The sequence below is a fragment of the Pyricularia oryzae genome, chromosome 3 (genome assembly GCF_000002495.2).
Source record: "Pyricularia oryzae 70-15 chromosome 3, whole genome shotgun sequence".
NCBI classification, from domain to species: domain Eukaryota; kingdom Fungi; phylum Ascomycota; class Sordariomycetes; order Magnaporthales; family Pyriculariaceae; genus Pyricularia; species Pyricularia oryzae.
Window position 1 is genome coordinate 2,165,064 of NC_017849.1, and position 26,422 is coordinate 2,191,485.

The following is a 26,422-nucleotide window of genomic DNA, read 5'->3' on the forward strand; positions in this document are numbered from 1 at the left end:
TGGCGCTTATTTTGTTTCTTGAGACATTTTCTTCAGGCTAGAAGAATTTGACGAGATTTCCTCACAGGGGTTGAAGGAGATGTAGCTACTTTGCTGCCTGTGCCGGCTTGCCAGGGTAGTCAGGCTGGCTGCTGCAGTACTACAAACAACCATTAGTCTAGAACTAATATCAGCTACGTAGTACATCGTGTCAATGCTGACACTTTAAACCGACTCAAATCGCAATTGACATGTCTACCTAGCTACATAGATATACATAATATGCTCTATGTCGCCTGATATATTGTTTTTCGATATGTGACGTGTTTTGATTCATCAGCTGCACGTCTGCCACACGCCAAGCTGATGTTGGTTGTATATACCTAAGGTACCTACAAAAGCTAGAAACCAAGGGGGCCGCCTCTTCCGATTGAAATCATGTAGGCCAAGAAAATAAGCCGGTAACCCTCATTTGGACCGGGAGCGTCCGCACGCACACCAATCATAGTGTCATCCTCCAAGGTAAGGTTAAAATCACACCAAAGCATAGCCACCGTCGATGAGGTGCTAAAACGTACGACTGCGGCACAATAATGGCATTGGAAAGAATTGCTCCCCGTTGCAAAAAAAAAAAGCAGCTGTGCGCCAACTGCCAAGCTGCATCTTTTTTTTCTTCTTCTTTTAGGTCTAGAACTAAGCCACCATCTGCTTGGGGTCCATACCCTTGCCCGCAGTCAACACCCCCGCCTTCTGCAAGATGTTGACGCACTTGTCGACCGTCTCCGCCTTGACGCCATCCGTCTTGGCAGGGAACTTGACCGTGTCCAACCAGGCGCGCGCGTCCGCCTCCGAGTAGTCGAGGGAGGTGCTGATGTACTTGACGGCCTCCTCCTTGTTCTCGTTGAAGTACTTTATGCCCTGGTCCAGCTTGCCCAGCAGGTCCGTCACCCTGGCGTCGCGCTGGCCGCCCGCGAGGAGCTTGGTCGACGCGACAATCTTCCAGCTGCTCCAGGGCGTGTAGATCTCGCCCACCCGGCGAATCTCCCCACTGTCGTAGTACTTTTTGGACGTAAAGTGCTCCCACATGAAGAAGTCCGCATCGCCCTTGTTGACGGCGTTGCGCAGGTTCTCAAACGTGTTGAGCACCACCGTCTGCGAGTAGGGGCTCACCTCGGGCTGGAGCCATCCCTCGCGGTCAGCCAGCACGAAGCCCATGACGTAGCTGCCGGACCCGATGCGGGATACTCCGATTTTGCCGCCCTTGAGTGAGCTGACGGATGTTATCTCCTTGCGGTCGCTTCCCGTCGAGATTGCCCAGCCTGGACGTGTTTTTATCGGCTGCAGTCAGCATTCGGCCTTTTGATTGCTTACTAGTATTTTGTCTCTCCTTTTTTTTTCCCTGGGTTCACTCCGCCAGTTATGCCCGCCCGCTTAAACTTACAAAGAGGTGTCTCGACATATGTGCCCACAAGACGATAGCCGCCATCATCCTTGACATCATCCTTTCCCAGAGCAGCAATCCATCCCTCCGTCAGGCCGATACCGACATCGATCTCTGCAGCCCGTATGGCGGTGACCATGTGTCCTGTGCCCGACGGGAAAGGGATCAGCTCGGCCTGTAAGCCAAAGTGTTGTTGGGCAAAGTGGAGCGGCGTAGAGAAGTGCTCCGGCACAAAGCCGATGCGCAGTGGTGCAATTGCCATTTTGAGAAGGTGGATGAGGAGGTGGATGGAGAAGCAAGTGTCGCCGTGAATGGAGTGCAACTGCCTGCCTGCCCGATTAAGTGATTGAATGATGTGGAAACGACTTTGGAAGGAGTCGGTCGCGCCGTTGAGTTCAGTGGACTTGGAGGGGCTTATAACGTCCACGCCACTGTAAATATTCCACCATCAGTGCGGGGTGCATAGAAAGAATCTTATGAAACTGTTGCGTCTTGAAGAGTGAAGTAATTTGCTGCTGAAGTTTAACCCTAAAAGATGATAATTGCCCGAGACAACTCACCCAATCGAACAAGGTTTTTCTCTCTTTTTTTTTTTTTTTTCTGTGTTTATATTACGATTTGTTTCCGAACTTCCCGGTCCACTGTTTCCTCAAAGTTGTAAAGTTTCAACTGACTCTGCATATCATTAACTTTGTCCCGGTATTGGCTCCCATCCCGCAGCACTTCCAAGATTGAATTGGCTACCTGCTCCGCTGTCGGTCTGGCGGTCTTGAGATCCAAGCCGATGCCAGACCAAGCAACCCGTCGTGCGTTTTCCGCCTTGTCCTGCCCCTCCCCCGCCACGATCATGGGCACGCCCTCCGCGATTCCCTGCGAGACCGCCCCGTAGCCTCCATTGTGCACCCAGACGTCGGCGTAGGGGAGGACCGCACCGTAGCGCAGGTAGTCGACCACGCCGACGTTTGGAGGCACTGTGCACACCGAGGGAGGCAGGCTGGCGTTTCTCACCCCAAGTATTACCACGAGGAAGAGTTTCAGGCTTTCCTCTTGGGCTAGTCGAGTCGCCGCCTGCAGAGTTGGGACGATCAGCTCGGTCGCGTCCGCCTCGACAGTCCCCTGAGTCACGATAACCACCTTGCTACGAGTCGGATCTCGCCCCGGCAGCTCTGCGTTGGCGACAAACCCCTCCCACCATGGTACATCCCTGACCTCGGCCTCGCTGACACCCCTGCGACCCTTTGGCGGAGGCAGACCGATGAAGTGGAATCGCCCTGCTGGCCAGTCATCGCGGGGATACTCGAAGCTCTCCAGTCCAAACTGCAGGATGGAGTCGTGACAGGTATAATTCACACCCTCCAAGAACAGCTGCTTCGTCCTTCGTGTCCCGCCCGCCCGCATGACCTTGACGTCGAGGTACGACTCCATCTCGGCCCCGACACCCCCGCCCCACTCCTCCCACAGCTCCGCAGCCCTGGCCTCCCCGGCCGGCGAGGGGTCGTACGGCAGCGCGGAGTAGAATGGCGGCTGCAGCCTCGTCCGGATCATTGGCGGCGTCACCGAGACGCAGATGGTCTTGGGCTCAGGGATGCCCGGTGGGAGCGCTGCGCCGTATTTCAGGGGCAGGATGCCGTGCACAAACGCCTCGCAAATCACCAGCACCTGCCTGTCGGCGTCGCGGGCGTGCAGCGCGGACAGGACCTCCTTGATGCAGTCCCACTGGTCCGGGATCGTATCGTAGCACTGCACCCGCGTGTCGGAAAGGATCCTTCGCATGTGGGGTGGAAGATGGCCATCGACGCCATCGCCGAGGGCGGCCGGGGTTCCTAGCGAATCGTCAATGTCTGCCTTGCCTCTGAGTGAGAAAAACTCGCAGCCCGCGGAGCCGATCTTGGCCCGGTGTGTCGTCGGACCCAGGAATCCAACGTCCCAGCCTCGTGAAAGGAGAGCGCCTGCCACGCTGAGCATGGGCGTTATGTGGCCCGTCAGCGCATGGCTGAGGATCAGTATGTACGGATCCCTTTTGCTAGTCATGGTGACTTTCCCTGACAGAGACCCCTTTTGTCTCTTTAGTCTCAAGCCCCAAGTGAGTTTAGCTGGTTGAACCTAGTTCTAGACATACTATTGTAAATAAGCACATTCAGAAAAGGCCACATCTTGCCTACAGCAGAGTTGGTGCCGTGAAGCCCTAACCCTGGAGTAACAGGCGTACCGGTAGGTGTAAGTGGCTTGAAACCTTGGCAATCAACTTTCTTCAACGAGCTTAATAGGAACCCAATTCCAAACCACAAACACTATTCAGCAAATTTCCAAGTGTATCAAACAGCCAGCAGGCGCAACAAGGACTGCGGACCACGGGACCTGGAAACGGCAGGACGTACAAGAATCGCCCCCGTTCCGTAAAAGACACAGAGTTGCTAAAAGCTTTTGACATAGGCGGGATGCATAATGAAGAAGCCCATGATGAGAGACCTCCTTTGGCACTACGACACAAGCTTGATAAGTAAGATTACAGTACGAAGTACCTAGTTTCTTGTCGCCCAAGCCCTCTGATGCATCGGAGTGGACCGGTTTACGCACTATCGCCCGGTTAGGCAGAGAATGACATGAGATGCTTAGCGTTGTCGAGCAACCACACGCACGACTGTTTGTTCGAACCTGTTATAGTCTAATGGAGCCTGCGAAAAGTCTGCGGGGGAACACGCAGACTTTGAAACGACGATAAAGACTTACTATAAGCGTTATGGCTGTCAGCATCGCAGGTCGGCCAATTAACATTGACAAATAAATGGTTCAAAACGCCCAGCCTTATCGACCAGGATTGTCTTTGCATCTGTATCATCTGCGGAGGCCTCACCAACTTGACCACGTTTACATAGAACTTGCTATGAACGTATTTATGGCCGTCGGCAGCGGACGGTCGGCTAATTTTGTGTCCACGTTGACAAATCCACCTCACTAGTGATGTGAGCACCCCCACTCTTGTATAAAAAGTCCGTTGGTTTTTAGTTCAGTTCAGTCATTTTGATCTAGAACTAGAAAACGCCTCCCTTCTCGTTGCATTTGCTGTAAACGCGAATCAGAAGAAACCATGTCTTACGAGTTCCCTCAAAAGTACGCCAAAGCGGTCGAAGAAGGTCTCCTTCCTGGCTTCGCACTGCTTGCCGCCAAGAATGACGAGACCATATACTCCCACGCCGCCGGTGTCCGGTCCCAGTTGCAACCTGGGAACCCGGCATTCGATATGGACACGGTAGTCTCGATAGCATCCTGCACCAAGCTCATGACGGCGGTGTTGGCCTTGCAGGTCGTCCAAGACGGACTCATCAACCTAGATGATGCCGAGCCTGTTGCCCGGCTGCTTCCCAAGCTGAGCAGTAAGGGCATCCTCGAAGGCTTCGATGAAAATACCGACGAGCCCATTATCAAGCCTGTTGAGGTGCCCGTCACTTTGAGAATGCTCCTGGCACACACATCGGGTGCCGAGTACGATGTCATGAGCCCGATGCTTGCCAAGTGGCGCATGCAACGCGGCGAGCAGCCTTGGATGGGCACGACTGTCGAAGACAAGACGTCCATCCCTTTAACGTATCAACCCGGCTCGGGCTGGAGATATAGTTCCAGCTCGGACACGGCCGGACTGCTGATCGAGAGACTGACGGGACGGACGCTCGACGAATTGTTGATCGAGCGCATCCTCAAGCCTCTCGGCATACCCGAAGGCGAATTCACATTCTCTCCGGACAAGTACCCCGGTCCCAAGGCTCGCAAGACTGACATGAGCACGCTGGACGAGAACACCATGGCCCCGCCGGCCAAACACCTTCCGGATTTCGATCCAGTGTTTGGTGCAACGGTCTGCCTCGGTGGTGGCGGCTCGTGGGCTACCCCGGAGGCGTACTTTACATTCCTCAAGGCCGTTGCGCGGCGGGACGGCAAGCTGCTGAACGAGGCTTCGTGGGACGAAATGTTCCGCCCGCAGTTGGACCAACGATGCGAAGATTCCATGAACTCCTGGATCGAGTCGTCGCCCTTCATTTCGCGGACGGTGGGCACCGGCTTGCCGGATGACTTGCGCAAGTCGTGGAGCTTTGCTGGCATGGTGTGCATCGAGGGGCGCGAGGGCGTCGTCAACACTGGGACGATCATGTGGGGTGGCATGCCGAGCATACTGTGGTTTATCGATCCCAAGGCTGAGACCTGTGGTATCTGTTTCGTTCAGATCATGCCCCCTATGGTGCCGGCTGTCATGGCTCTTCATCAGGGGTTCCTCCAGGAGGTTTGTGGCTTGATGACCACTGCAGGGTAGGTAAGGTAGGTACATACTCGAGGTGATGGGCCCAGGCTAGATTTTAATAGTGGAGGATGGGTCCCTAGACTGGGAAACCTGTCTTGTCATCTTCCTCTTCGTCAAAACTCCAGAGGCTCTCTCAACTGCTCCCAGTGCTCTAGACAAACGCGCCTTGAATTCTGAGCAAAAGTCCAATGAACTCCCAGTCCGATTTGCCTGCAATCTTTTAAATATCCCAGAAATGCCGGTCTGGCGTCAAGCAAGCATAGGAGACATTCCTCATCTCCTTCATGTCAGCAATGTGGTGCATCCATCACTGCCAGAGAGTGACTTGGTCTACAAAGAGCGTGTCCAGCTCTTTCCCGGTGGCTGTTTGGTATTGATCGACGTCGAAAAGAATAAAGTTTGCGGCTATGCCATTTCACACCCCATCCTTGAGAGCAGGCCACCTGCACTCGACAGCCTGCTGGGTCAGATAGCACACGATGCAGACCAATACTACATCCACGACGTTGCGATTCTACCAGAGTTTCGCGGGGAGGGACTAGCATCCGAATGCATTGAGAGGTTGCTTGCTGTTGGAAACCAGTATAGCAGTACGTCTTTGGTTTCTGTGTATGGCACGCAGCATTTCTGGGCTCGTTTTGGATTTGTGCGTGGTGCGACTGACGAGCTTATGGTGGAAAAGCTGCGCGGTTATGGTGAAGACGCAATCTACCTCACGCGAGAAAATGGCGATTGATAGCGAATAGATGTCTGTCAACAAGCAGCCAATGCCTAGGTACTCTCGATGTCAATTATATCATTCGCTGCAGTTGTTGGCTGTAATTGGCGTCAGCGTCCCTCGATGCAACTCCAAGAACCAACTTAACATTGTTGACAGGAGGCCTGCTCTTCCCATCCTCTCATCCGCCAAGCCGCATTCGACATGGCTCTCAGAACCCCGAAGCACCGATATTTGACCCACACAGTATATATACTGTTGAGCGCTTACCACCAGTTTGAAGTCAATCCGTCCACATGGTGGATGCTGGACGAAAGGCGCGAAGAAGGCTGTGTCGCTATCACTACTGAGCGCAAGTATTTCAGGGGAGAGCGGACGGGATCCCGTATATTACAGTGGGTATGGTCGTATGTGATGGTCGGTCAAGACCCTGACTTTTGTTATGGTGAAAAGAAGAAATGCCAACCGCAGTTACCGCACGGGTGCAAGTGGCAAAAAATGGATCGTCACGGGTTAGGGTGACTTGAAGCTGTGGGCTAAACGCGGGGCCCAGGAACAACAGCCTGAAGCGACGCCTGCCCCACCAGTCTACAGCGCCTGAAGTCACGGCCGACAGTGACCAACATCGCAAACCATCAATACGCATAAGTCGTCGCCAAATTTTCCCCCAAATATTGCGACGGCGACGCAGTCGCTTCCAACAACATGGTTCTTCAAGATCTTGGGCGGCGCATCAATGCCGCCGTGTCAGACCTGACGCGGGCCCCGAACCTCGATGAGAAGGCAAGTCGACGACCCAGCACACCCGCCTTCCTCTTCATCAAGCCATATTGAGAAATCCTATGCATGGTAAATGGCGACTAACATACCATCATCTGACCACAGGCTTTCGATGGCATGCTCAAAGAGATTTGCGCCGCGCTTCTCGAAGCCGATGTCAACGTGCGCCTCGTCGGCCAGCTGCGCAAATCGATAAAATCAACCGTCAACTTCAAGGAACTCCCGCCCGCAGTCAACAAGAAGCGGTTGATCCAAAAGGCCGTCTTCGACGAGCTTGTTAGCCTCGTCGATCCCCACGCCGAGCCCTTCAAGCCGAAGAAGGGCAAGTCCAACGTCATCATGTTTGTCGGTCTGCAGGGTGCCGGAAAGACGACGACATGTACAAAGCTGGCGCGGCACTACCAGAGCAGGGGTTTCAAGGCCTGTCTGGTGTGTGCCGACACCTTTCGAGCCGGTGCGTTCGACCAGTTGAAGCAGAACGCGACCAAGGCCAAGATACCATACTACGGCTCCCTGACCGAGACGGATCCGGCGGTCGTGGCGAGGGAGGGTGTGGACAAGTTCAAGAAGGAGCGGTTCGAGGTCATTATTGTCGATACCTCGGGAAGGCACAGGCAAGAGTCGGCGCTGTTCCAGGAGATGATGGATATTCAGAAGGCGGTCAAGCCAGACGAAACGATCATGGTTTTGGATGCGAGCATTGGACAACAAGCCGAGGCGCAGGCAAAGGCGTTCAAGGAGGCGGCTGATTTTGGAGCTATTATAATCACAAAGACGGACGGCCACGCAAGTGGTGGTGGTGCGATATCAGCGGTTGCAGCAACACACACCCCTATCGTATTTATCGGTACCGGTGAGCACATGCTGGATCTAGAGCGTTTCGCGCCGCAGCAGTTCATCTCGAAATTACTGGGGATGGGAGATATGGCAGGGCTTGTGGAGCACGTGCAGTCTCTCAAACTAGACCAAAAGGATACCATAAAACACATCACGGAAGGAATATTCACTATAAGAGATCTGCGCGACCAGCTCCAGAACATAATGAAGATGGGCCCGCTGTCCAAGATGGCGGGTATGATCCCCGGCATGAGCAACATGATGCAGGGGATGGACGACGAGGAAGGAACCGGCAAGCTGAAGCGCATGATCTACATCTGCGATTCGATGACAGACAAGGAGCTCGACAGCGACGGCAAGATCTTCACGGAGCAGCCGACGCGGATGACGAGGGTAGCGCGGGGGTCAGGAACTCACGTGCGCGAGGTGGAGGATTTGCTGACGCAGCAGAGGATGATGGCCGGCATGGCCAAGAAGATGGGAGGCAACATGAAGAACATGCAAAGGGCACAGCAGGCCATGGGCGGCGGCAACAAGCAGCAGCAGCTCGCGGCTATGCAGAAGAGGTTGCAGAGCATGGGTGGTGCTGGCGGTGCCGGCGGCATGCCGGACATGGGAAGCCTGATGAAGATGCTGGGCGGTGCCGGTGGTGGCATGCCCGGCGGCATGGACATGGCGGCCATGATGAAGCAGATGGGTGGAATGATGGGAGGAGGGGCCCAAGGGCGTGGCAGGAGGTGAAGCCTTTGCAGCCGTTCTTTCGAGCTCTATCTTTGAATCCGTTGGCCTTATCAAAAAAATCGGGTTGGTTGCTTTGACCTCAGCTTGAAGTGATGATAGGAATTTCGATTGGGAGGAATGCATTGCGTTGGAGTTCAGGAAACACGGGCATCGAGGTAGCAGATTGAGATGCTGTAACCCCTCAGAGTCTAGCCTGCGCTACTTTGGTTGAGTGCCGGGTTCAAGGATTTCATGGGCGGCTTGACGTGAGAGGCTTAAAGGCCAATTGCCTATTGGGCAATCTGAGCTCACTCACTTCGTGCCCCTCGGCACCCAATCACCAACAAAAAAAAGAGGCCCAACCTCATACAGAGTAACCGGCATGTTTGTCTTGTGTATTGACATTGAGAAAGAAGGGCGACCTCGACTCGAATTCTTTTAGACTATTAAAGTACGAACACGCTACCAAACAATGATAAGTACTATTTTGTATATTCTGCTTTTGCAAGCAGTCGCCCAGGTTCAGGGTGTCCCTCTGAACGTCACCGCTCTCTCATCACGCGATGGCATCTCGGTGATACAATGCTGGCAGCTCGCTGCAATTCCTGAAGAGGCCCGCTCCGCCATGAACTACGACCTGGGCGAAATGGAAAAGGCGTCATGGTCCATCATCCAGCCGCGCACAACCGTCGGCGAGGCTTGGGCTCCTAGGTTTCAGTAGGTTCTGCTGGCATTTGACCAAGCTGCCCGCTTTTTGCAACCTTTCCGTTCTGCCGATTAACAAAGCATGGCTCTGTTAGACTTACAATGGTCCTCAACGGCCTGATACGGGTCACCTCTCCAGCCCCTGTTCCCAACGGGTCGTCATCTACCCCGAGCCCAGCGGCAGGTTCGATGGCAGCCGGCGGGCCGGAGGTGACGCACACGGCTTACCTGATGCCGGGGACGGTGGTGTCTTCGATGGTCATTGCAGCGGACACCAAGGCTGTGAGCACGATTAGAGGACACTTCACCGAGTTTCCGAGTGACGAACCGACGGTCCTGGTGCAAATCCCATTCCAAGGGGACAGGGCTCCGGAGCACAAGGTACTCTATGATGGGCAATGCCGCTCGGTGTAGGGGGTTCACACTGTGTGACATTGAGGAGATGGATGATTTTGGATACATTGATCTTGGGTATGATACAATGATTCCCAGATCATTCACTTTTGTCGCCTAAAAGAAAAATGCTTAGCCATTCGAGCGTCTCCTCGAGGTAATATTTTGTGGCAATAGCCAGGCCAATGACACAGCCACCTCCAAAAGGGGTTTCGATTTGGATAGAGGTGGTTTTCCCGTTTTTGAAAAGAGCTACGATATTGACTTTTTGACCTACTATATTCCATATCTCGACTGAGTCTTTCCAGAAGTTTGCCTAAGTCCATTGCTCTGGGTTTTTTTTTTTTTTGGTTTTTTTGTTTTTTTTTGTTGTCTTGATGGTATAGCCCATCAGATGCGATTTGGGAGCCAGAATTGCCTTGGACAGAGGATACGATTTTATTACTTCATGTTAGCAGCATTGAAACCCTGACTTTGTCATTTTTGTAAGCGTCCTCGGAGAAAGTCCGAATACCGGCGCAAACGGCGAGCGATAAAGAATGATATAGAATAAAAGCCAGTTCATCCCTCAATTTTCTCATGGTATTGTCGGGTCACACTTGCCATTTCAGAGGGTCTTCAGTGGATAACATTTTGACCGGCAGGCAATTCCAGTGGGGCTCTTGATCCTCCGGCAGGCAATCTCTGTGAACCCCCAGCGGAACCGACGATTCCTCCCGTTGCACAATATTTTTCCACCTCCACCACTGTTCTCTTGGTTCCTTTAACTTTTCCCCGAATAGATCGAGTCACAGGAAAAAAGCTTGGCTACGAGGCTTATATCAATGTCGCCCCAAGCTCCGTCCCCGGAGTTGGACGAGTCCACTCCGCTCCTCAATCCTGATCCTTATCGAGGATCCCCCACGAAGCAGCGTTGGTCAATATGGAGTCCCGCCAGCCGCGTCCTCGTGGCAGGTTTCCTGATCACTCTTTCTTTCTCCTTTACCCAAGTCCCGTGCGTTTTCCATTTTATTTGAATGATAAGAACTAGATTCTGTGTTTTTTTTTCTTTCTTAATATTATTTTTCTCAGCTCTCTGTTCCCACTCAAAGGATACAGCATGAGCCAACCTTCGTTCCACTTTACCCAAGTCAGCTCGGCAGGCTAACCAATATCCGCACAAAATGGCGATGCTGGACGACGCAGGATAATCTACATCTTCCGCCAGATGGTTTGCGATGTGTACTATGACGAAGAACACCATGATCCATATCAGGGCACTGATGGAAAAAGAGACCGGTGCGACCGCAACGAGATCGCCGCGCGCACCGCCGCCCAGCTAGCCATCCTAGCGGTGAGCACGACCCTATGCGGGACATGCAACCTTTTCATCTCGGCATGGCAGGCCAAGACGCTGGGGCCGCGAGCTGCCCTTATGATCCAGGTCTTCATTCCTGCCATTAGGGTGGCTGCCCAGATCTTTGGCGTTCTCCTCGGTGGGCAGAAGGGCATCATTACGTTCCAGGCCACCCAGGTCATCACTACATTTGGGGGGCCGGCGGGCTATATGTAAGTATTCAAATCCGAAATCTCAAGAGCGAGTTCATATGTGTCCCTTTCTTCTGCGGTAGCTGACCATGGTGAACCAGACTTATTGTGAATACCATCGCTAGCGAGGTGGTCGAGCCCAAGCAGCGGACAGCCGTCTTTGGTAAATTGCAGGGCTGTCTTATGCTTGGTCAAGCAATCGGCTTTCTAGGTAGGCTCTGCGGCTCCGATTCGCACTCTGGATCTTTCTCTGACACGATGATATTTCGTCACTGTTTTAGCCGGCGGGATGCTAGGCGATTCATTTGGCATCAGGCGGCCTTTCGAGACAGCATTCGTGTGCTTCCTCATAGCCACGGTTTATGTTCGCCTTGCTATCCCTTATCTACCCCCAAGCGCCGTTGCAGCAGGCAATAAAGCTCCAAGAGGTGTAAAAGGGTTCTTCGCGCCACTGAAAGTCTTGAAACCACAAAAGGTACGCCTTGCCAACGGTCAGGTCAAGAAACACTACGGCGTTTTTTTCTTGTGCTCTGGGGTGTTTATGGGGGTGGTAAGTCTTTTCTGCAAGCTTAGATGGTACTTTTTTGAGAACCCATGGAACCGTTTGTTGACATTCAAGCTGGACACAGCTGGCTACTGGTTATGTCACAACCCTTGTGCAACTATACACATCTAATACGTTTGGCTTCACTCAAGCCGACAACGGACGATTGATCTCGGGGAATGCACTCATGAGGGCTGGCTTCCTGACCTTCATGTTCCCCAAAATCATTGACTGGGGTAGGACATGGTTCATCAAGGCCTCGCATACTCAGCCATCAGAGGTCGAGACCCCACCTCTTGAGATGCCGACAGACCCGAGACTTTTCAATGCACCAACAGGGGTTCAAGGAGAGGATCAGCCGCTGGAACCCATGGCGCCTGCGCCTGTCGAAGAAACGGCTGGACGCGGTTTTGACCTGTATTTCCTTCGCTCGAGCTTGCTTGTCGACGCTGCTGTCACATCTGTCGCAGCGTATGCGACTGAGGGTTGGCACATGTACATCGGTAAGAGAATCGAGTACATCATCTTACAGGTCTTCTTACTGACAGTTAACTACTGGGCCAATAGCGGCTTTTCTCCTACCATTTGCGTCAGGGACGGCGCCCGCTGCCAAAGGTGTCATCACGGAAATGTGCCCGCCTTCTCAACGTACAGACGCTCTGGGAGCCATCACACTCGTCGAGAATATTGCCAACCTTTCAACACTCAGTCTTTTCGGCTTTGTGTTCTCCACTCTAGCTGAGATTGGTCAGGCACATCTCACCTTCTTCCTCAATGCGGTACGTCTACTCCTAGCTATGGCCATATTGTTTGCCTGGTCTGGATTCTCACTTTTTTTTTAATTTCTTTTTTTTTCACAGGCCGTCGCTGTTCTCGCGATGATCGTACTACTCTTCTCTCATTTTCCTCCAGCGAATAGTGAGCTTGTCGAAGATGAAGTGGACGATGTCATTGGGCGCGACTAAAGATGGACAATGCTGTGCGACATGGACACAAACAGAGACTGGACAGCACGGATGGTTTCGTGAGGCTATATTTTGAAGCCTATTGATTTACTTTTACACGCATTCTAGCTCCATAATCGATGCACCCCTTGGCCTAGACCTGGGTTGACCCATTACCATCCCCGAACCGCCAGCTTCTCCGACTGCTGCATGCTATCGCAGTTTATCCCGACCATGGCCTCTCCCAGTCCGCTGCTATACTCTGCAAGCATCTTTGCATCACGGAAGTGTGTGGTGGCCTGAACTATGGCCTTTGCGCGCTTGGCAGGGTCACCCGACTTGAAGATTCCGCTACCGACGAAAACACCATCGCAGCCGAGCTGCATCATCAACGCTGCATCAGCCGGCGTGGCGATTCCACCTGCCGCAAAGTTAACTACCGGCAGGCGTCCCAAGTCGACTGTTTGCTTCAACAGGGCAGGGTCGCACTCGAGCTCTCGTGCGATGGCCCGCAGCGCCGGCATGCCACCCTCGTTCAGCGCAGCCTTGGCCCTTGCAATGTCGGCCTTGAGCGTGCGCATGTGAGTCACGGCCTGGACGACATCTCCCGTGCCGGCCTCTCCCTTGGTGCGGATCATGGCGGCACCCTCGGCGATCCTCCTCAATGCCTCGCCGAGGTTTCGGCAGCCGCACACGAAGGGGACTGCGAAGTCGGACTTCTCAATATGGTATTTCTCATCTGCAGGCGTCAGGACCTCGCTCTCGTCGACGTAGTCGACCTCGAGGGACTCGAGAATCTGGGCTTCGACAAAGTGGCCAATACGCGCCTTGGCCATGACGGGGATGGTGACAGCGGCCTTGATCTCGCGGATCATTGCAGGGTCGGACATGCGGGCGACGCCACCATCACGGCGAATATCAGCAGGCACACGCTCGAGGGCCATGACGGCGCAAGCTCCGGCCTCCTCGGCGATGCGGGCTTGCTCTGCGTTGGTCACATCCATGATGACACCACCCTTGAGCATCTGGGCCAGGCCGGCCTTGACGGCGAAGCTGGGGATGTTGGAGGTGCCGTTGCTGCCATTGGTGGCGGATGCGGGGTGGCCGTTGCCATTGGAAGTTGTCGAGGCCATCTTTGATATTCGAATGAGGTATGTGTTCTGACGAAGATGCAATATCTTTTGTTTGTATGAAGCTCTAACACAAAATGTTGCTTGCTACAGATCAAGTGGAATGAGGAGAAAAGAAGCAGGAAAAAAATCAGAGACGCTTGCAGACGAATATTATTGCGGCAATAAGTTCTTGGGAAACTAAAGAGTCATAGGCAGAAAAAATATCATCCCGCTATGATCAATGAACCCTGCATCGATCGTGGCTGCCGGGGCCCCGCTCTAAGTATACGGCAGAAAATGCACCGGAGCGTATTACGCAGAAAGTAAGTTGAGGCATCCTGCCCGAGTTACACGCTGTGGGGTCATGGAACTGTTCTTGTCGCGCTGCTAGCTTACTACCTAGAGCTTACCATGTACTGAGGGGAAATTTCGCTAGGCAAGAGAAGAGAGAAAAAAAAAAAAAAAAGTCTAAAACCCAACGCGGGACGAAGTGGCGGAAATGGGCACCCATCATCGGATGCACATCAGGGATTGGTGTGTTAGGCTACTTGGCTTGGGAAATCCAGAGGCCCGATTCCCGCCAGTCGGCGTCTGCTCTCATGTCAATGAAACCTGGGAGTCATATCGATTCCTATGTAAAGAGAAATATTTTCTCGATCGGGGATGGGTCTAGAATCATCTTTTTTCACGGGTTGCTAGTCCACCAACCACGATCGACGGCTCGGCATTCTTACGCACAACGGTTGACGAATTCTTTCAGAAAAAAAAAGCCCTTACGGAATACGGTCGTCGGAATACGGGACAAGAGCCCGTCCAATACAGTTGCACACCGTACGGTGAAGACGATGGTCCATCTAGGGGCCGCCGGTCTCGCACGCACCAGGAGGATGCCGAAGCCGGATTTCTAATCACGACTCGTAAAATTCATTACCCGACTCTGCGTTCTACATGGCACGGGCTGCTGTGCATGATCAAAATTGCTCAGTTGTCCCTTGATGGCGGGGCGATGTGGTGATTTGAGTGCAGCATCTTGTATCGGTAACGGCTCTATTTTCCATGTGCTTGGTTGGCGTGTTTTTATTCTTCTTTTTTTATTGCCCCCCTCGCTATGTACCCTCCTCGGGTTGGTTGTTATCACAGATCGACCTGGATGGTTTTTAGCGGCCACACTTGACTCATTTTTGTTCCTTTTGCCGGTACAAGCCGCCAAGGGTCAGTGTTTGGCCACCCTTACACCCTCCTCTTATGCAGCATTTTCGTAGCGCATCTGCCTGTTGTCATCCAAAGGGCGCTTTGCATGGTCGAACAACCACCTGGCCAAGACATTCTAAGAAGCCATCCTTTTTGTCGGCAGGGCGTAGCGCATTTTCGCCTCTCGGCTCTTGGTTTCTTTATTGATAACATCTCCGCCGTGCATCATCCGGGCTGTCCGATCCCGCTCAGAATTGACTAGCAAAGACAACTGCAGTTCTTTAATCACAATTTTTTTTATCTGCATTGGCCACGAGCCACACCCCTGAATTTTACCCACTTGTAGCGGTCTTTTTTTTTATTTTTATTTTTTTTTATTATCATTCTTTGCAATAATGACCATGACAGAGGTAAAAGTAACGGTCGGCGTCCTGGCCCTCCAGGGCGCCTTTGAAGAGCACCTGAAGCTGCTGCAAAGGGCGTCGACCTTGTTCGGAAGCCGTCATGTCGCCGCCAAGCGAGTGCCCGAATTTGAGTTTCTCGAAGTCAGGACGCCGGACCAGCTGGCCCGGTGCGACGGCCTCGTCATCCCGGGTGGTGAAAGCACGACGCTAGCGTTTGTGGCCAGGCAGACCAACCTAATGGAGCCCCTGAGGGATTTTGTCAAGTATGTTTTTCCACAATTGTTTTTCTTTCTTTTTTTTTCTCTCTCTCTCTCTCTCTCTGTCTCTTATTTTCTTCCCATCTGTATTGCCTTTATCATTCCAGACAGAAGCTAACATGGAGGGGGAAAAAAAGGGTTGACCGCAAATCAACCTGGGGAACCTGCGCAGGCTTGATCCTCCTCGCAGACGAGGCCACGGGCGCCAAAAAGGGCGGCCAGGAGCTCGTCGGCGGCCTGCACGTGCGGGCGCACCGCAACCACTTTGGTCGGCAGGTGCACAGCTTCCAAGCCGACCTGGAGCTGCCTTTCCTTGGCGATAAGGCTGGATCAGGGGGCGAGGGTGATGATTCGACGGCGACGCGACCTTTTCCGGGCGTCTTCATCAGGGCACCGGTCGTCGAGACCATATTGTCGGGCGATGCCGCCGGCGATGGGGATCGCGTCGAGGTGTTGGGGACCGTGGCGCGGGGCGATGAGAAGGACATCATTGCTGTCAGGCAGGGTAATGTCTTTGCCACGAGCTTCCACCCGGAGCTGACGGATGATGCGCGGATACATTTGTGGTGGCTGGGGCAGGTGGTTGATAGGATGCAGGGGAGGTGACATGTCTTTATAAGTTGCTGCTTTTTCTGGGCTGAGCGAGGGAAATCATGACTTGCTTTTGTAAGCATACATGGGCATAGCTTTACTTGCATATAGAGATTTTGTTTTACAGTGTGCTTGTTCTCGCATGTTGTCAAGATGATTTGAAGGAATGCGGGTCGTCATCTAGCCTGTTCTATGACCCCTCTATATACATGCAGCCTGAAAAGCAATGATTGATGTCACGAAGCTTCCCAAGGCTTGACGGAGGTCTTTTGCTCCTGGGCTCACACCAGATCCCAAATGGCGTTGCGGGTGGGGTATATCGTAACAAGAAAAAGAAAAAAATGGAAAATAATTGGCGCACGAACTGTGCATGAAGCGAAAGAGAGAGAAGAAGAAGAAAAAAAAGAAAAAAAAGAGCGTTTCTGTCATCCAACCCTGCAAGCGTGCCATCCCCTTCACGCGTCCTCGCCCGCCTTTACCGGACACGGTAGCACTTGAAGGACTGGGCCTTGTTGCCCCAGCCAATCTCTGGGTCGTCGAGGTCGGTGTACACGCCGCTGCATTGGAGACGGTCACCCCAGTCCCTGTCCTCACCGGGCCTTATGTTGCAGTTTGGATTGCTGGGGGAACGCGAAAGAAAGAGGCTGTTAGTGACTGCGAAGGGTGTTCGTGTGTGCTGAATATATTCCCCCCGGGCATCTTTAGAGAGTAATAAGAAACCTACTTGTAAATTGTGCACTCGGTCACTCCTTGGTCGCCAATGTTCATTGTGGACAGGCCGTCACCGGTCCCGGGTGGGAAGTCGGCGCGAATGTCATCTGTTGTGCATGAGCATGTGGCAAGTCAGCAAAGGGCGGAGGCAGCTAGCTACTGTGTGATGTTCAGGCCGGGGGAGATCAACACGTACGGCACACATCCCATTGAACCTCGTAGCGCTTCTTGTAGCCTGTAAACGATTTCCCAGACCAGCCCTCAAACCAAGCATCAAAGGCCGCCGCGGACCTGGTTGTGCTCTCGACCGGTGCGGCGGTCACGGTGCTTGAAAAAGCGGCAGCAGTGGCCATAATTATAGTGAAAAGCTTCATTGTTGAAGGATGGTATGGTTTTGTATTATGTCAAGGTGGTGATGATAAAGGTCGGGAGGAGTGTTTCTTGGTCTGACCCGATATCAGGCTTGGGGAGTACCACATCCAGGCTGCGAGATATGAAGTCTTTTTTTTTCTGGCACTCCTGGTTAGGAGTCCGGGAAGGCTTTTTATAGAAGAAGGAGGCTTTGAATAACATGCGGGAATTGCTCAACTATTTGTTCACCTTGAAAGGAAAGACGGTCAACCAACCCCCAATGAGACTCCTACTCCGGCCCGGCCCACTCACCGCTCGCAAGCAAGAAGCATGATCATCAAAGGTAAGTGAAAATGAACTCTTTTTTCATCACAAAAAAAAAGTGATGTGTGAAGCCCAACTGATTCGACGTGCACACAAAGTGTTGACCCTGCAGGGGTGCGCTCACTGGCAGTGGATAGGTCGCCGTGTGATGTGACCTGGGGATTGACCTTGGCTTTTTGATCTGCAGTTGGGCTGTAAGTGGTCGTGACACCGTCACCTCATTGGCTACCACACGCATGGATCGCACCGGCGGCTATGTACCTCGAGCACTTACATCACGGCCCCCTCTCTCTTTGGCTTTTGCTGCCTTGGCTTGTGATTCTCTTTTCCCCCAATGTGCAAACGGCAGCCGGAATGAGCTTGATCACGTACAAAATCGGCCTGTCGTTGATGGGCCCGGGTCCCATTTCGAACCCCCCCAGAAAAAAAAAAAAAAAAAAAAAAAAAAAGGCAAGTGACGTTGGTCGAAGGGGGGGCGCCATCAGGCCACTTTCCAAGAAAGCGGAGGAATGCAAATCTGATTTCATCCGGTGAATAACCAACCAATATATATCTGCATCTGCATCAACACACTCGAGTTGCCTTTGTATTGTCAAATGCTGCTTCCTCCGGGAAGAGACCTTTGATGGCCACCAATTAATCTTTTGCTCGGCTTTTCACTTGTTGTGCCACCCGTCGACACAAGGCATACACATTGCAAGACTTGCAGAACTAATTGATTAATTACCCACCTAGGAAAGATCCAAGGCAGGCTAGGAAACCAAAAAATGTAACCTAGGTTCAAGCATGCAACCATCCGACTTTCACAGTACCCATTTACAGTGGATGTGCGGGACGTATTCTTTTGCCAGGCGATGCAAGTGCCGAACAGTGGGCACCCCCTTGCTGTGCCCGTGCTGACGCATTTTCTTTCTTTTTTCTTTCCTTCCACTCCTGGCACTTTTTTTTTGGTTGACGAATTGAACTCGTAGGTGAGATATTTACCTCATGTTTCAATACAAACAAAAAAATCCAGGAACCTCGTTTTAACTGGCCAGGCGATTCTGTGGAGTTGAGCTAGCGTCTGATTTATACTTGATCACGGGATGCAGGCCGACAGCAAGTAATGGTTCACGGAACAAGGGTTGTAGCTGAAGTTATATCCCCATAGGCCTGGTTGGGCGATTGCTGTTGGTCGGTGAGTGATCAATGTTGCCTAAAGCCTACTCAGGGATCAGACACCCGCGTGATGTCAATTGATTGATCACAGTGATCAAATTTTGGATTTTTGTTTTGCAGAATGGGGAAAGCACTCCATTCAATTTTATCTTGTTTGACTTTTTTTTGCTTTTGACAAACCAATAAACTCCAAGTCCAGCTCACAAATCCGTAGATGATTTGCAACTTTGACATAATAGAGGCCCTGATCACTAACATCAGCACACACAGGATCAGCGGGGTATAATCAAAAGCTCACCGGACAGAAAACCCCTGTTTTTGAACTAGCAGCAAGGAAAAAAAGCCTTCTTCTTGTTATGAAGACGACCCACAGAATAGTTACTACGCAAGGGAGGGGAAGTGACTTTGCAGGTTCTACCAGGTTGCAGTTTTGTCGGCCACTTGCTTCATCCCGCCTTGTAAAAAGGAAAAAAAAAAGGCCAAGGGGTCGTTTGGGGTCCGAAAGAGGATCGACGGCCCGCAAGCGATCACCGTTGGGGCCGCAGGCTCGTCAAAGGGACGACATCCTCCGCAACAACAATCAAGTCTGCAGGGAAAATATGGATCCCTTGGTTCTTTCAAAAATATCACGGCCGCCTCATAGACTACAGAAAGTGTCACCTCGTATCTGCAGACTGCACTCGGCGTTGATGCACTGGGCCAATCATCCGTACCGAGGTCACTCGACTTAACATTGTGGACTCGCACTCATTTAGTTGACATTGTCTGTTCTCTGTGATTTAGATTCCTCAAGTCGAAAACATTACTCTGGCCTCTGGCCATATGTAACAACTCTACAGCGTACTCGTCAGCAACTCATCCAAGTCCCTAGACAGACCAGATCAAATCACACTTCTGGTGACACGACATCAAAAAAAGGACTCTCGACTTACATTCTCCAGTACGCATGGACATTCCGGTTCTTCAGGTCCCTCCTCACGTCGACCAGGAACACCTCGAGCTCCTCGGCAGTCCAGTGGAGCGCCCTCGTGAAGAGAGCCAAGCTGAGCGCCTGGAGCCCTTGCATAATGTTCTCTTGGCTGTAGAGCCCAATTTTCTTGTGCTTGGAGTCTGCCGCCCAGTCGTTGATGGGCCACTTGTACGTGACCTGGCGCACGTTGCTGAAGCCCCTGTCCAAGAGCATCTGCTTGTACGTGAGGCCCGAGTCGAGCGAACTGCCAAGCTTCGTCGCCGCCTCGTTGAGGAGGAACGACCACTTGTACAGCGCTCCGTCCTTGGGGAAAGTTCCGTCGTCGCAGTCCATAGGGTAGATGGGGTCTAGGAACTCGATCCAGCCGCCGGGTGTCAGGTTGTTGTATGCCTGATCGATCAGCTTGGGCCAGTCGGCGATGGAGGCCGAGAGCATGCGCATGTAGATGAAGTCGAAGGGCTGGCTGAAGGTCCATTCCGCCTCGATATCGTCAACGTAAAACGTCACATTTGGCGGTACGCTTCCGGCAAGGAACCACGTTAGCTCCTGTCTAGACCGCGATCTCCAGAAAAGTCTCAGCTAGCCCTCAGTCAAGCCTACGCTAACTTACAAGGACGGTTGGATCGGGCTCAGGTCAACGCCAATGACCTGTCTTGCTGTTAATCCGGGGGCTAGATATACGTCGTGGAACAGCCAAAGCATTATATTCCAACCATACCTCGGATTCCGGATGCTCATCGGCTGCGCGAATCGCATTCCCCGGTTAGCTCTCAAGAACGGTTGATTGATTCCTGTGGCTCTTGAGAGGTGTCATTCTCACTTACCAAAGTCCAAAGCCCAACATCCAGTTCCACAGCCAGCATCTAGCACCCTGCCAATCTGTTTGCCATCCCTTCCGGCTGGGCTGATGTACAATTGATCATCCAGAGTCAGAAAACAAAGGAAATGCTGCAGGTCTGCATTCGACACGGTGGTAATCAGCTAACATGCTCTCCTGTGGATCGTTTATAGACGACGGTAGCAGGAAAATAGGAGAACACCAACCCAAACGCTCATTTTCTGCCTGCAAGAACAACGGGTTTTGTTTGTCAGCAGACGCGCGTCACGCCTGAAATTCCAAAATCGGAATACTTGCATCATCGTTTGGCAGGACGTATGCTGGTCAGGGCAAATGTCAGCAACCACCACTCAAAAAATACAATAGGGACACTCACACCCTGCTTTGTACGCATGGTACGTTCGCCCATTTTCGACACGGTATTTCAAGATGCTCGATGCAAGAGAAGCGCTCTCTCCTCCAAAAGAAGCCTTGCAATTTGTGTTATTAGTATTATTCCACAGCTCGAAGTCGGCAAATTGAAATGAAAATAAAAACACAAAGCTGTGGCAATTTCTTTCTGCACAAGCTCACTACTCACCACATCAAGGGCTGAATCATCATCGCGCACAACATCCTGCAAGTAAGCAACCAAGTCAGTAAAACTTTGGAACTTCGGTAAGACACTGCACCATCCCTCGGCCAGTCGGCCTTGTTCCCTACACGAAAAGAAAAAAAAGAAAAAAAAGAAAAAAACAAAAGAAAAGAAGATCCCCAGGGCCTGCTCACATCAGCCTCGAGCACATCTCCTTGGTCCACATTGTCCTCCGCAGCCGTGAGGGGCGCCGTCGACTCTGGTGCTGGCTGCGGTGCTGCAACAGCTCTGGATTCTGGACCAGCGGCCGTGTCAGTGGTTCCTGGCGCAGACGCTGTTTCTTGCTGGGGAGCCGGGACATCCCTGACTTGGCCGCTAGTGCTGGTTTGCTCAGGCACAGGGTCCGACGATGACGGCGCCGCCGCCGCCGTCGTGGGGTTCGATGCGGAGCCGAGGGTCCCCGCAGCCTTTCCTTGCGGCTGTGGCTCGCTAGGTGTCGTCTCTTTAGAGGTCATGATAAATGCTATAGCGGGATTTCAGGGGTTGTTTGTTGGCCAAAGCTTTCCAGGGGCGTCCGGGTTGACCTATCAGAGGTTCATTGATCGCTCAAAACCTTTGTTTCTTCAAGATGCAAAAGAAACAAGCTCCCGTGGGATGATACGCAGTACTATGTAAAAAGAAAAGAAAGATCCAAGAGAGGGGCAGGGGGAGGGATCATCTGTCTTCTCTTTTTTTTTCGTGGCTTAAGTGCCCGACTCCGATGGCCCACCCCATATACGTGGTACTATGGTATGCCACCAAAAAGGGCATGGGGGACCCTCGTTGGCTCCTTCTACTTCATTCACACACAATAGCTTGGTGCTTTGAAGTTCTAGAGTAATATGGACTACCACCAATTTTGCATGGACCGGTGGACAGAGATGATGTGGGGTAACACCACCTATTTATTGTTCCTTCCCTTTTGGAAAATTAGATGAGCTTTGCAAGCCCCTAATACTAAAAAGCAAAGCAGCTGGAAACGAGAGGTTGACACAGAAAAAAAGAATTAAAAAAAAAAAAGAGAGAAAAGAGCGCACCACCTTGCTAATCGTTAGCGGTGAAAGCTCGAACAGAAATCAGCGACTTCCAGGTAAAGATGCTTGTTGATAATTGGCGGGGAGTCGGTGCGTTGTGGGCATGCAGGGCCAAGCTGCCAGTCGGCATTGGCAAAGCACCCAGCTTGTCGAGATCTATCGTGTTTTTTTTTTTCTTCTTTTTTTTTTCGCGTGGGCCAATACTGCTAGGTAGGTAGTTACGCCAGGCGAAAGAGTCAGTGACGTGTGGGGTCCATGATGGGTGGGTAAACCAGCAAATAGAGAGAGATAGGAGGGAGGAGTGGGGAACGAGCTCTCTTCAACGGTCTAATTCCCCTGCCTGCCGGTCAGGTGTGCATGAATATCTTTGATTCTGGTTGGATACCAACCTGGCTGATCTACCAGAGCTAGAACCAAGATGGACGGCTGCAGCGTGAGTACTGCACAAGTAACGTTATCAGGAGACGCGGGGGGCGTTTGTAAATTGGACGGACATTTGGGGCTTTGTTGGCTGACAAGGCAGTACATACATAGTGGACTAGAACTAGTCTAGACAAAAATACCGGTATTAGGGTGAGTATTAAATTTACTAGACTAGTCTAGGTAGCTAATTAAGCTACTTTTCAAATCGCCAATCGCCTGATCAACCTTGCAACCTAAAAAGATTGTCGGCCGAACGACCTTGGTCGGGAATGAGCCTATTTGGCAGTTGGCTGACGTTCGAGCATGCGACTAGCTCGTCATGCCCGTCTCATATATATGGACTGATCTTTCCCCCCCCCCCCCCCCCTCTGATCAGAGCCAAGCTTTGACCTATGTCGTAAACTCCGAAGAGTCAAGTTTGTGATTTGCAATTGTGCAAATCGTCTGAGCTTTCTTTTACATCTCTGTCTTTACAGTGGCTCCCATGGCGCCCATCGTGGCGTACCAGAGCTTCGTCTCGCCCATGATGACCATCCGCTTGCCGGCAAAGGCGAAGTTTGCGGCCCCGCCACCAATGTGGATCTTGCCAATAAGCTTACCAGACGGGTTCCAAACGTTGATGCCATCGCCGCATCCGGCGTAGACGTTACCCTGGGCGTCACAGTGAACACCTGTAGATTGTTGAGCACGCGCTAGTCAGTCACAGAGAGCACAGCTGGGTTTTGCTTCGTGTAGGAGATAGTTTCTGGCTTCCTTACCATCGGGAACTCCACTGTTGATGTAGGCAAACGTCTTGCGGTTCTCCCACGTGCCGTCCTCCTTGACGTCGAATCGGTAGCTGCGGGTTTCTTGTTAGTCTGCTGTCGTCCAACGAGTAAGACCAGAAACTTTTATTATGGATAAAAAGCTTACATGGAAGAAGGTGCTGAGAAGTTGTAGCCAAAGAATCCATGGTTAATGCCGCTGTCGGTGACGTAGGCGAACCTTCCATCAGGAGAAAACGTGATTCCTTTACATCACAGTTAGTTTCTTTCTTCTCTGCAAGAATAAAATCAACACCAATTTGGGGGGGATGATCCTACCGTTGGGACTGTCGAAGCCATCTGCGACAATGGTAAGAGCCCCAGTCACGTCATTGTACCGGTATACTTGGTTGCGCAAGCCAGGAGCGGGCCGGAAGTCCTGGTAGTAACCGTAGAGGACATCGGTAAAGTACAAATCCTTGTTTTGGGGGTGAACCGCAGCATCGTTGAGCGAGCTGAACTGGCGACCAAAAAAGTTGTTGACGAGGACTAGAATCCCAGCTGATCAGCTACAATGGCCTTGTGTAATTCTCTTTTTTTTTGTGTGTGTGTGTGTGTCTCCTCCATTCAGCCACATCAACTTACCAGTAGTGTTGTACGGGGCCTTGGGGTTCATCAGATACAGGGTCGAGGTGATGTCGGCACCTTGACCCTCGCCGCAATACACAAACTGACCACGGTAGTTGGTGGCTCCGTTGGGGTTGATGACTTGCGGGTTGGAGTCAACCTTGGAAATCTTGACCTTTCCCACGGCATTGGTCAAGTTGGACACGAGGTCTGCCTCGGACAGGGAAATCTTTTGGATGATGGCCGACTTGTTAAGTCCAGTGCTGGCGGCTTTCGCTCCTGCATTCTGAACAAAGAATACCTCATCTGTCGGAGGGTGCCTGTTTGATACTCAAAAAGTTAATTCGGCACTTGCTAGTCCCAACAAGGGGAACTGTTGATTCTATGCCAGGGCCAGCAAGGCTATTGATGACCTACCAGACGACAGCCTCGTGGAACACAGGATCGGACTCGGTCTCTCCCAAAAGAGTCAACGTGGGATTGATACCCAGTATGTTGATAAACTCCTCGTCGTACACGTGGAAAGGTTTGACTTGCATAGACTCTGCGGTCTGACCAGGCGGGATGAATATCTTTTAAGGATCGGACGAAAGAGTTGTGTGGTGGAGTCAGCAACCAATAGGAACCAGACATAAGCTGAGAAAGGGGCAGTCGATCAAATCGTAGCTTGAACGAGGGGGAACGGTTCTACTCACCCCCGTGGCATTGAACACCGTCACCGGCGGGACAGACGGCAAGGCATTGAACTCCTTTTGGTTGATGAACTGGCTGTTGGGCGGCAGGTTCTGGGCATGCACGCTGCTGCCGGACTGACCCAGCAGGACAGCGGCAGCAGCCGCGACGATGACAGGTGCCGAGTACATGATGAGCTTGGCGAGGAGGCCGTTGGTAGGGTCCAAATCAGCAAGGTCGCCTGGAGCCTCCTCCTGGACCTGCCTCGGGGGAGGGCTGGCTTTTTGAGGAGACCGGTCCTCTGCTGCTGCTGCTCGCTCCTGCATTTCTTTTGGAGAAGGCAACGGGTCCATCGCTCAGCGACGGTATCCGCACGCACTAGGTACTTCGTAGTCCAAACAATCTGCAAGCCCCCTCCCCTCTGGGGTCGTCGGTTGACTGTTCACTCGATCGCAAGCGCTAATTGGTCCTCCTCCCACTTTTTCTCTCTGAGCCAAGACAATTTGAAATTATACGTCGATGCGGTCTGGACATCTCGATACTAATTACCGTCCATGCCATATGCGTGAGTAGGCTTGGCAATTGGGTAGTCGTCCGAGTTTGGAACAAAATGGAATACACAACATGGGTGACCTGATTCGTGCGGCGTGACCGATCCGCACATGGCCAAACTGCCTTATCCCTAGAATGATTTCCCTGATCCACATCCCACCACCCAAATTAGCCGCGCACCCTGTAATGACAAAAAAAAACCCACGGAAGCCATGCCACGCACCCGCGCCTATGTATAACGGGCCGGCTAAGGTACGCACCACCACTATTATCAACAACTATCGCCTATACATTAATACCTCAACAGCAACAGCAAATAAAAAAAAAACCCCTATTGGTAACCAACGATCTGAGGGGCAATCATATAATACAGTTAACGGTTTAGGGGTCCTGTTTTACCACCTATCGGGGTACCCCCTGGTTAAGAACTAACCAGCCTACGGTGCGTGGGAATTAGTGGCAACCACCATAACACAGATAAACAGATAGATAATATACGCAGTGAATCGCTTCAATTGTTGCATTTCCTACTTGGCGGTAAATAACGCATAACTTTCGTGGTTTTCTTGTCATTATAGGGCGCAAGGCTAACTTGGGTTGTGGGGGTGTGGATCAGTGGATCAGGGAAGTCATTCTACTATGTACTAGTTCTAGGTAGGGATAAGGCCAAACTGAGGTTGTCCTCATACGGGGAAGATGTGTATTTTGGGGTGGGCCCCTCACTATAATTCTGGGGGCCGTTCCTCCATTCTGCCCCTCATGAATGACTTGATAACCATGACTACCGAAAGCATCGACGTCACCCCTTGACATTGAGACATTGTGATTAACATGCCATGTACCCGATTGGGCTTGAGATTCTGGAAGAAAACTCAGCCGCAGGTTAGAATTGCCCATTTTGAGGTCGTTTCGGCATATAAATCATAACCCTGCATCGATCCTAATTGCTTTATAGCACGTGAAATTTAG

The 26,422-nt window shown here is 52.0% G+C and overlaps 12 protein-coding genes across 12 annotated transcripts; 6 read left to right on the forward strand and 6 right to left on the reverse strand.

The window, feature by feature from the left end:
* Nucleotides 1–262: 262 nt before the first annotated feature.
* Nucleotides 263–1,910, reverse strand: MGG_16728 (uncharacterized protein). Its single transcript, XM_003711770.1, has 2 exons — nucleotides 1,421–1,910; nucleotides 263–1,298 (listed from the first exon to the last, which is right to left on the reverse strand). The coding sequence occupies exons 1-2, from the start codon at nucleotides 1,680–1,682 to the stop codon at nucleotides 673–675; spliced, it is 888 nt and encodes a 295-aa protein (XP_003711818.1). The 5' UTR covers nucleotides 1,683–1,910; the 3' UTR covers nucleotides 263–672.
* Nucleotides 1,842–3,574, reverse strand: MGG_16729 (uncharacterized protein). The gene has a single exon (XM_003711771.1). It carries the CDS (start codon nucleotides 3,449–3,451, stop codon nucleotides 2,027–2,029), a length of 1,425 nt encoding a protein of 474 aa, XP_003711819.1. The 5' UTR covers nucleotides 3,452–3,574; the 3' UTR covers nucleotides 1,842–2,026.
* A 934-nt stretch (nucleotides 3,575–4,508) lies between these two features.
* Nucleotides 4,509–5,726, forward strand: MGG_05976 (beta-lactamase; the record flags this gene model as incomplete). Its single annotated transcript, XM_003711772.1, has 1 exon — nucleotides 4,509–5,726. One exon carries the CDS (start codon nucleotides 4,509–4,511, stop codon nucleotides 5,724–5,726), a length of 1,218 nt encoding a protein of 405 aa, XP_003711820.1.
* Nucleotides 5,727–5,934: 208 nt separating this feature from the next.
* MGG_16730 (uncharacterized protein) lies at nucleotides 5,935–6,450 on the forward strand (the record flags this gene model as incomplete). Its single annotated transcript, XM_003711773.1, has 1 exon — nucleotides 5,935–6,450. A coding segment is annotated over one exon (516 nt), but the record flags the coding sequence as incomplete, so codon positions are not given.
* Nucleotides 6,451–7,137: 687 nt separating this feature from the next.
* On the forward strand, nucleotides 7,138–8,790 carry MGG_05977 (signal recognition particle protein; the record flags this gene model as incomplete). The annotated part of the gene is made up of 2 exons (XM_003711774.1): nucleotides 7,138–7,219; nucleotides 7,340–8,790. 2 exons carry the CDS (start codon nucleotides 7,138–7,140, stop codon nucleotides 8,788–8,790), a joined length of 1,533 nt encoding a protein of 510 aa, XP_003711822.1.
* Nucleotides 8,791–9,220: 430 nt separating this feature from the next.
* Nucleotides 9,221–10,455, forward strand: MGG_05978 (uncharacterized protein). The gene is made up of 2 exons (XM_003711775.1): nucleotides 9,221–9,486; nucleotides 9,570–10,455. The coding sequence occupies exons 1-2, from the start codon at nucleotides 9,242–9,244 to the stop codon at nucleotides 9,886–9,888; spliced, it is 564 nt and encodes a 187-aa protein (XP_003711823.1). The 5' UTR covers nucleotides 9,221–9,241; the 3' UTR covers nucleotides 9,889–10,455.
* Nucleotides 10,456–10,691: 236 nt separating this feature from the next.
* Nucleotides 10,692–12,903, forward strand: MGG_05979 (uncharacterized protein; the record flags this gene model as incomplete). Its single annotated transcript, XM_003711776.1, has 7 exons — nucleotides 10,692–10,861; nucleotides 11,053–11,415; nucleotides 11,496–11,605; nucleotides 11,676–11,944; nucleotides 12,024–12,441; nucleotides 12,506–12,717; nucleotides 12,799–12,903. The coding sequence occupies 7 exons, from the start codon at nucleotides 10,692–10,694 to the stop codon at nucleotides 12,901–12,903; spliced, it is 1,647 nt and encodes a 548-aa protein (XP_003711824.1).
* Nucleotides 12,904–12,977: 74 nt separating this feature from the next.
* Nucleotides 12,978–14,415, reverse strand: MGG_05980 (pyridoxine biosynthesis protein PDX1). The gene has a single exon (XM_003711777.1). The coding sequence runs from the start codon at nucleotides 14,013–14,015 to the stop codon at nucleotides 13,056–13,058; it is 960 nt and encodes a 319-aa protein (XP_003711825.1). The 5' UTR covers nucleotides 14,016–14,415; the 3' UTR covers nucleotides 12,978–13,055.
* Nucleotides 14,416–15,580: 1,165 nt separating this feature from the next.
* MGG_05981 (glutamine amidotransferase subunit pdxT) lies at nucleotides 15,581–16,452 on the forward strand (the record flags this gene model as incomplete). Its single annotated transcript, XM_003711778.1, has 2 exons — nucleotides 15,581–15,852; nucleotides 15,984–16,452. The coding sequence occupies 2 exons, from the start codon at nucleotides 15,581–15,583 to the stop codon at nucleotides 16,450–16,452; spliced, it is 741 nt and encodes a 246-aa protein (XP_003711826.1).
* Nucleotides 16,453–16,563: 111 nt separating this feature from the next.
* MGG_05982 (uncharacterized protein) lies at nucleotides 16,564–18,307 on the reverse strand. The gene is made up of 4 exons (XM_003711779.1): nucleotides 18,098–18,307; nucleotides 17,345–18,004; nucleotides 17,162–17,255; nucleotides 16,564–17,057 (listed from the first exon to the last, which is right to left on the reverse strand). The coding sequence occupies exons 2-4, from the start codon at nucleotides 17,520–17,522 to the stop codon at nucleotides 16,913–16,915; spliced, it is 417 nt and encodes a 138-aa protein (XP_003711827.1). The 5' UTR covers nucleotides 17,523–18,004; nucleotides 18,098–18,307; the 3' UTR covers nucleotides 16,564–16,912.
* A 1,281-nt stretch (nucleotides 18,308–19,588) lies between these two features.
* On the reverse strand, nucleotides 19,589–22,682 carry MGG_05983 (uncharacterized protein). The gene is made up of 10 exons (XM_003711780.1): nucleotides 21,558–22,682; nucleotides 21,370–21,405; nucleotides 21,166–21,259; nucleotides 21,087–21,109; nucleotides 20,996–21,014; nucleotides 20,776–20,907; nucleotides 20,670–20,692; nucleotides 20,562–20,599; nucleotides 19,914–20,471; nucleotides 19,589–19,814 (listed from the first exon to the last, which is right to left on the reverse strand). Exons 1-10 carry the CDS (start codon nucleotides 21,876–21,878, stop codon nucleotides 19,784–19,786), a joined length of 1,275 nt encoding a protein of 424 aa, XP_003711828.1. The 5' UTR covers nucleotides 21,879–22,682; the 3' UTR covers nucleotides 19,589–19,783.
* Nucleotides 22,683–23,166: 484 nt separating this feature from the next.
* MGG_05984 (levo-lactonase) lies at nucleotides 23,167–25,577 on the reverse strand. Its single transcript, XM_003711781.1, has 7 exons — nucleotides 24,925–25,577; nucleotides 24,647–24,801; nucleotides 24,248–24,549; nucleotides 23,942–24,151; nucleotides 23,772–23,868; nucleotides 23,618–23,697; nucleotides 23,167–23,530 (listed from the first exon to the last, which is right to left on the reverse strand). The coding sequence occupies exons 1-7, from the start codon at nucleotides 25,252–25,254 to the stop codon at nucleotides 23,316–23,318; spliced, it is 1,389 nt and encodes a 462-aa protein (XP_003711829.1). The 5' UTR covers nucleotides 25,255–25,577; the 3' UTR covers nucleotides 23,167–23,315.
* Nucleotides 25,578–26,422: the final 845 nt, after the last annotated feature.

Bases quoted from the DNA above. Each gene is read 5' to 3' on its own strand.
- MGG_16728 (XM_003711770.1), bottom strand. From the start codon at position 1,682: ATGGCAATTGCACCACTGCGCATCGGCTTTGTGCCGGAGCACTTCTCT. The intron at 1,299-1,420 runs GTAAGTTTAAGC...AAACACGTCCAG, and splicing joins ATATGTCGAGACACCTCTTT to GCTGGGCAATCTCGACGGGA.
- MGG_16729 (XM_003711771.1), bottom strand. From the start codon at position 3,451: ATGACTAGCAAAAGGGATCCGTACATACTGATCCTCAGCCATGCGCTG.
- MGG_05978 (XM_003711775.1), top strand. From the start codon at position 9,242: ATGATAAGTACTATTTTGTATATTCTGCTTTTGCAAGCAGTCGCCCAG. The intron at 9,487-9,569 runs GTAGGTTCTGCT...TGGCTCTGTTAG, and splicing joins GCTTGGGCTCCTAGGTTTCA to ACTTACAATGGTCCTCAACG.
- MGG_05980 (XM_003711777.1), bottom strand. From the start codon at position 14,015: ATGGCCTCGACAACTTCCAATGGCAACGGCCACCCCGCATCCGCCACC.
- MGG_05982 (XM_003711779.1), bottom strand. From the start codon at position 17,522: ATGAAGCTTTTCACTATAATTATGGCCACTGCTGCCGCTTTTTCAAGC. The intron at 17,256-17,344 runs GTACGTGTTGAT...CATGCACAACAG, and splicing joins GGTTCAATGGGATGTGTGCC to ATGACATTCGCGCCGACTTC. The intron at 17,058-17,161 runs GTAGGTTTCTTA...GCGTTCCCCCAG, and splicing joins ACCGAGTGCACAATTTACAA to CAATCCAAACTGCAACATAA.
- MGG_05983 (XM_003711780.1), bottom strand. From the start codon at position 21,878: ATGACCTCTAAAGAGACGACACCTAGCGAGCCACAGCCGCAAGGAAAG. The intron at 21,406-21,557 runs GTGAGCAGGCCC...GCTTACTTGCAG, and splicing joins GAGATGTGCTCGAGGCTGAT to GATGTTGTGCGCGATGATGA. The intron at 20,472-20,561 runs GTAAGTTAGCGT...CCTTGCCGGAAG, and splicing joins AGCCCGATCCAACCGTCCTT to CGTACCGCCAAATGTGACGT.
- MGG_05984 (XM_003711781.1), bottom strand. From the start codon at position 25,254: ATGGACCCGTTGCCTTCTCCAAAAGAAATGCAGGAGCGAGCAGCAGCA. The intron at 24,802-24,924 runs GTGAGTAGAACC...GATCCTTAAAAG, and splicing joins CGGTGTTCAATGCCACGGGG to ATATTCATCCCGCCTGGTCA. The intron at 24,550-24,646 runs GTAGGTCATCAA...AGTATCAAACAG, and splicing joins TTCCACGAGGCTGTCGTCTG to GCACCCTCCGACAGATGAGG.